The 6,814-nt window shown below is 28.8% G+C and overlaps 1 protein-coding gene across 1 annotated transcript; it reads right to left on the bottom strand.

Moving 5' to 3' along the window:
- Positions 1-219: 219 nt before the first annotated feature.
- LOC137821788 (uncharacterized) lies at positions 220-1,220 on the bottom strand. The gene has a single exon (XM_068626541.2). The coding sequence runs from the start codon at positions 1,122-1,124 to the stop codon at positions 534-536; it is 591 nt and encodes a 196-aa protein (XP_068482642.1). The 5' UTR covers positions 1,125-1,220; the 3' UTR covers positions 220-533.
- Positions 1,221-6,814: the final 5,594 nt, after the last annotated feature.

Below are 6,814 nucleotides of genomic sequence, written 5' to 3'. Positions count from 1 at the left end.
GTCAAAGTTCAATCCAAAGCCTTTCATAACTCATAACAAAAGGTTAACATATGATCTTCAATAAAATTTGTGTAGATAATTTTTTTGGTGTGGATTAACTTTTTTGTATTTAATGTGTGTTTTTATTTTTTTCTCCTTATTATTCATGGTCCTTGTCATGTTCTTCTTGAAGAGTGAAAACACAACAACTTCTAATTTAAAGTTAGGAGAGAGGAGTAGTTAAATATAATTTACAAGTGTTTAACTACTGAGTAATGATTCTAAACAAAATTGTTTTGATGAAATTAGGATCAGAACTTGAAGCATAGCTATTAATGACAGCCACCGCCTAATAGTTCATTCGTGTTCTATCTTAAATTTATTATTTTTGCATTTTCTATTTCCAGATTATGTACACGCACAAAACTCGACGCTATGAATATCGGATCTAGAAGTAACAAAAAAACCTAATCCGTTCTGAACCGTCTCATCAAGCCAGCAAATCTGAATCTGTTTCCGGCGAATCAGAGAACTGACGAAATTGAAGCATTCGCTCACGAATGTTCTTCCGCTTTGGACATGAGAGATAGCCTGCTCCGTAGCTGCCGGAAGTCGCCGCGGCGGCGCTGCTGGTGCGACGACGGCCGGATCAGCGACGCCAAGGCTCTCTTCACGAGGTCACCTTCGACGCCGCGGATTCTGACGAGCGAGTTCGTCATCGCCGACCGCCGCACGTTGAACCCGTTCGGTGAATACTGTGGCGGTGTCGGGCGAGAGGCGAAGTTCTTGTGGAGGCTGCAGCGGAACGAGCCGGGATGCGTCGTCGGCGAGCACATACAGGTTCGCTTCTGGTGTTGGCTCTGCCGTTTGACCGCCTCGCCAGAGCTGGTGCCGGCGACGGAAATGGAACGGTTCGGAGAGATTGAATCGAACCGGACAGAAGAGGAAGAACCGCAAAGATTGATACGCGCGGGAGACGAGGAGCGGTGGAAGAAGGTGGTGGAGCGGGTGGAGAAGGTTGAAGTTGAAGAGGCGAAAGCGGTGGAAGAATAAGCCGCTGACGGTGGCCGGGAACTGCGAAATCTGCCGATTGGTGAGAGCGTTCGCATGACTGGTCCGCTTGATTTTCTAGAAGCTGCCGCCATTTCAGAATGAGAAAGTGAATTTAGAGAGAGAGAAGCAACTAATGGTTTAGTTTTGGGGATTCTCGAAAAAAAGGAAAGAAAGCGCCCTCTGGTTTGGCAAACTTTGCTTTACTCTAATAATGTATATATAGGAATTTTATGGGAAGGGCAGAGTTGGAAGATGACAAAGCTTTCGTTATTTTCTGATTGGGCTTTTTCTCTTATCTATTTTCTTCCCCACCCCTACTTTCCCGTTATTTATTAGCAAGATATTACCAAGAAAAAATATTTGTATTTAAAGGAAAAAATAGATAACTTATTTTGCAATTTTTTTAATTTCTCAATTTTTTAAACATTTACCTAAGTTATTTTAATTTATACTAATTTTAGTTTATGGAAAACTTATTTTTTTTATATATATTTTTAGAAGTTCTTATAAAAAAAATTCCTAGAAACATGTTATCAGTTGATATTAAAGTATGAAATTTTATTCTTAAATATTATATTTTAATAATGTCTAGAAATATTATTTTAATAATATCTAGTTGATATTTTAGTAAACTTTAGGAATAAATTAAAATTTGTTTTAAAAAATGAAAATGATAAAAAGGATGTGAAAGAGCTATATGAAATGTCGTAAAAATTTATTTTTTTTGTAAAGTGGAAGTACTCGCAAAAATAAGAAGACTGTTAACAAGGTTAGATTTGTACGAGTTTTCTCATACAAATTTAGGATGAAAATTAATAATTTCATAAAGATTGCAAGTGTGATACCAATATGAATTTCATAAAAACAATTAGTAAGAATAAAGATTGAAGAGATTATGAGTGTTATATGGTCTAAACATATGTAATGTCAATGTAACTTATAAGAAGAAAAGGTTAAATTTTAGATCTTCATCCTAGTCTCTGTTATATGAATTTTTTTTATATAATTTGTATTTTTAATGTTATTTTTTCTAAGAAACATAACTTATCTTATAATTATTAAATACACAAATGTAGTTTTTATTCGTGAATAGGGTAAAAGATGAAAAGTTGAGGGACTTGAATGCAAAAGAGAAATTTGAAAGTTGTGTAATTAATTAGTAACGTGGAACGAAGGTAAAACTGACAGCAGTTCAGTTCTGACAGCCAACAGGTTTCTGTTCATCAATAGCAAAACTGTGGGCTCGCCCATCATAAAGTAAAACTTCAAATGTTTTATTTTTTTATTACTTTTTTTATTAGAGACTAAATCCATAAAATAAAAAATATTGTTAAAATTAATTTTAAGTCAGTCATTACTAAAATTATTATATTAACGATCATTTATAGTTTGATGATATTATAATTTTTTTTATACTTACCATTATTAAAAAATTATGTTTCATTGTCAAGACAAATTTTATTTCTAAAAAGTATTGAGTTAAACAAAGGTTAGCATATTAAATATCTTTAATAGTTTGTTTAAATTGAGAAATGTAAAGGAGTAAATGAAAAAGAAGAGAAAAGTAAAAGGTTGAAAATATTTATACTCTTATTTTTCACTTGATTTTTTAATAAATTCAAAAGAAAGTAATTAAATTCATATCAACGCATTAACATGAAAATCTTTTCTTAAAATATAATTGCTTCATTAAAATTTATTATTTTTTATAAATTTATGTTATTTCAAATTAGTCTAAAAGTAAATTTCATTTTATTCATATTAACTTTCAAAAACTGGAGATATTAATTATTGAAGTAAAGTAATATTAGTAATACAAGTCAGAACGAAAAATTATAAAAAAAAAATTTATTCCTTAAAAATATAGTTGCACATTTGGATACTTGTATTTTTTTTATAATCAGTCATATGATAACTAAAATTAATTTTATTTATAATACCAATAGCGTTAATTAATAATAAGAAATTCAAAAAAATCTTAATCAGTATACTTTAAAGTATAAAACTTATTTAATTCAAAGACAGTTTAGCAACTAATACATATGATGATTATTTTTTCAAATTATAGAATGATATTTGTGCTCAATAAAATATTATAATGCCATTTTCTCACTGTATTTCCATTTTTTTAGTGGAAATAGATTTAATGTGAAACAAAGAATGGCTAAAGATGTAATAAAAAGAGGGTGAATTAGTTTATAAATCACCTTAAAAAAATTTCGAAGAAAATTTTGCTTGATTAGAGAAATTAAGTATAACATTAAATGGATACCAAGAAAAATAAGAATTAAAAAAAAAAAAAAAGATAATGAGAGAAAGATGAAACACAAATCCACACTACTTTATAGTAATTTGATTATTTTTTATCTACATTCAGTTAATCAGACAATTTGAATTGAAAATTTTACTAAAAATCTTGAATTATTGTATGAGTGTGGTATGCTAAATGATCATGATTTTGATATTTATTTTCCAATTTTGAAATCTAAAATTTCACCCGAATGAAATTCATTGTGGACCGATTTTGGAAGGGTTCAAAATTTCTTTTTCTTTGCACTGGTGATAGTGGAACAATAAATTTAAAAATATTATTTATTTTCACGAACAAATTAAATTTTTTAATTATATTTATTTTATAAAATCTCATTTCTTCTTTAAGTATACATATATATATATATATATTTCTACTTTTTCTAATCATGATAAATAATTTTATTTTTTGAGAAGGAATACATTGATTTTTTAATGCATCTCAAACCAAAATTATCAATCCTTTATAATTTATTTCCTTTTCATTTTCAACCCAATAATAATCACAACTTTAATTTCAAAAAATATAACAAACTCATTTCAGCCTACATTTTTTATTTTATTTTTTTCTCTCTTATACAAATTAAACCCAACACCGGCCCCACTCCGACCCACCAAATTTAAATTCAATTTGCAGTTACATTTTTTTACCACAAAATACTTTTTTTCATTTTCTTTCTTCTATTTTTATATATACAAATTGCATTACATTTATGCTTATTCATTTTTACTTTTTATTACATTTTTAATACAATTTCTACCTACAAATTACACTACCTATATTTTTTTATCATTTTATATTTGTTATTACATTTTTAATGCAATTTCTACGTACAAATTACACTACTTATATTTTTAATATTTCCAACTGCATTTATGAAAACCATTTCAAATTTTTATTATTTTTAATTTTTAACTTTCACTTTATATTTACTTCTATTTTTAAATTTAAAATATTTTAATTCTCTACCCAAAAAAAATTATATTCCACCTTACATAATTAAATAAATATTTTTTTATATTTAAAATTTATTCTCCCTTTTTTAATTGAGTTTTTGAAAACATATTTTACCTACACATTTTTTTTAAAATTTATATTTTATTGTTCTACCCTTACTCACTACAAAGGAAAAAAAGAATTACAACACCCTCCCAAAATTTATCTACAATAGAATTCATTCTACATAAAGTTTTAGATGCCAAAATTAAAGAATGGATTTCAAAATTATGGTCACTTATTGCACGACACATACGTTCACTTCCGCTCCAATACTAAAAACAAAAAATTAAGTTCCTATAAATTCTCCTCCCAAAACCAAATTTCAAGACAATTTTCCTCAAAAAACACAAAAAATAAGTGAAAAATCAACTCACTAAAACTCAAATTTCGATCATCCTCTATAAAAACTCACATCCACCACTCCATTATCGTAAATAATAAATAAAAAAATCAAAGCTGCCCCAAGAATTCGATCACCCATAAACCAAATTCTGAACAAATTATTGTAATATTAATTAATCATTTTAATTATTATCATCACTTTTTTATTATATTAAAATAATTAATATTATTAAACAAGATATTTCAGTTGTTTACGAAAAGATGTAGTTAGATCAAAGAATTGTTTGTGACTTAAACATTTGTCTTACATTAATGCCCATGTAAAGTTGTGATCATTCAAATTTTGAGATGTTTGATCCATTGTTGCAATGGTGGAATGCAAATCCAACATAAGAAAAACATATGGGTGGCTCTTAATTTCTTGAGTTAATGAATTGGTTGCATGCCCAAAAACAAAATAGGAAATTGGTGAGTTTTGCTGAATGGGACCACTCAAGAAAAGGATTCAGTTGAAGCCATGTTAGGCACCTGCCTCTGACACCGAAAGTGTCCTTCCAGTCATATATAGTAACCACCATTCCTTCCAATGAAAGATTCTCAATTGGAGAAAAATAACTACAAAACAACAACAGACACGTAGCCTCCATGCAAGTGTGACTGTGTTATGAATGTGAAGCTTGACTACAGATTCTTTTTATCATCACCAAAATAATATTAATAACTACAAAAGGATACTCTAACCTCTAACCTCTTCCAGTTTTTCCTACTTCTATACCATGCATCTAGACTTAAAGTAGTATTAGATATTCCTTTATAAAAAAAGAAGAATATAATTACCTAGGTTGAGATCACCTCTACAAACCCTAAAATATTCCTTTCTTTTCTTTCTATTTGAGGGTTTTTAGTAATTTTTTTCGTAAATTATGGTTTTTAGGTAAATTTTTTATGAAAACAGATAAATACTAACGATTTTAGAGTAAAGTTTGTATATGAATCGTTCAATTTGAATGTAGAATAATAAATTTGAAGTCATATAAGAGTAGTATCGACTTATATTATTATTTTACACTTAAGTCATACCGGTCATATATAATTTTACTTAAAATTGTGGTTGTTATCAAAATTTTAGGCAACAACTTTAAAATTGTTGTCTTTATAAAAATTATGGCCTATTACAAACGGTCACGCTCACCTAGAACACGGCTAAAAAACCATTGTCTAAATTTTAAGCCACGGTTTTAATGCTTTAGGCCACAGTTTCATGTTGTTGCCTAAAGTAATAATTGTTGTAGTGAAATTAATTTCATATTCAATCAATGTCGTCAAAGTGTTATACGACTTTTATTTAACGAAATCGACAAAGTTATACTGGTGGGATATGACTTTTATGTGAAGTCTTTTTCGATCTAAAATCATATCCATGAATACGACTTTCCCAATAAAATCGTTCACATGCTATATGACTTACTTATTTTCGTAAAAAAAAAAATTCCAAAATTGTAATTTAAAAAATAAATTATATTACTTTAGTTAAAAACATCATTTGAGAGGTATTCTTTTGTTGTAACAATTAATGAATGTACTGTATATTGGAATTGCAACATATTTATACTTTTTTTAATTAACTTGTACCTGTGTATAATATGTTGAAGTCTCTCAAAGCAATTGGTAAGCATGTAGGATGAAATGAGCACGTGATTAATTAAATTAAGCATATAGATATAGTGAAGTGGTTGTCCATCTCCCACTTCACTCGTTCATTTTTGTCTTGTGAAAATTGATTTATCCTTTAGAATTTAGTGGTGTCAAGTTTTCCCTCCCATATTCACAACCTTCCAAAACAAACCTGTTCCATCCCCATCCACTCTCATGTACCTTCTTATCCAATTCTCCTTCAGAAACCTTCCCACCCTACTCATCCTTCATATCCACCATTTATTAATCCTCAATATATTGCACCATAATTTTTCTTTCTCACACACTCACTATATTAACATGTACTTTCTCCCGATCGTATTTAAATATTGGCAAAGAAAACGAGTATATATAGAGTGAGAAAGGGGAGAGAGAGTGTGAAGTTAAACAAAAGAAAATGTTTCTAGAAAGATAGTGTATAAAGTAATTTGTCGA

Source organism: Phaseolus vulgaris, chromosome 9, assembly GCF_051622355.1.
Source record: "Phaseolus vulgaris cultivar YP4 chromosome 9, ASM5162235v1, whole genome shotgun sequence".
Taxonomy (NCBI): Eukaryota; Viridiplantae; Streptophyta; class Magnoliopsida; order Fabales; family Fabaceae; genus Phaseolus; species Phaseolus vulgaris.
This window is presented reverse-complemented; position numbering and strand designations above follow the sequence as displayed.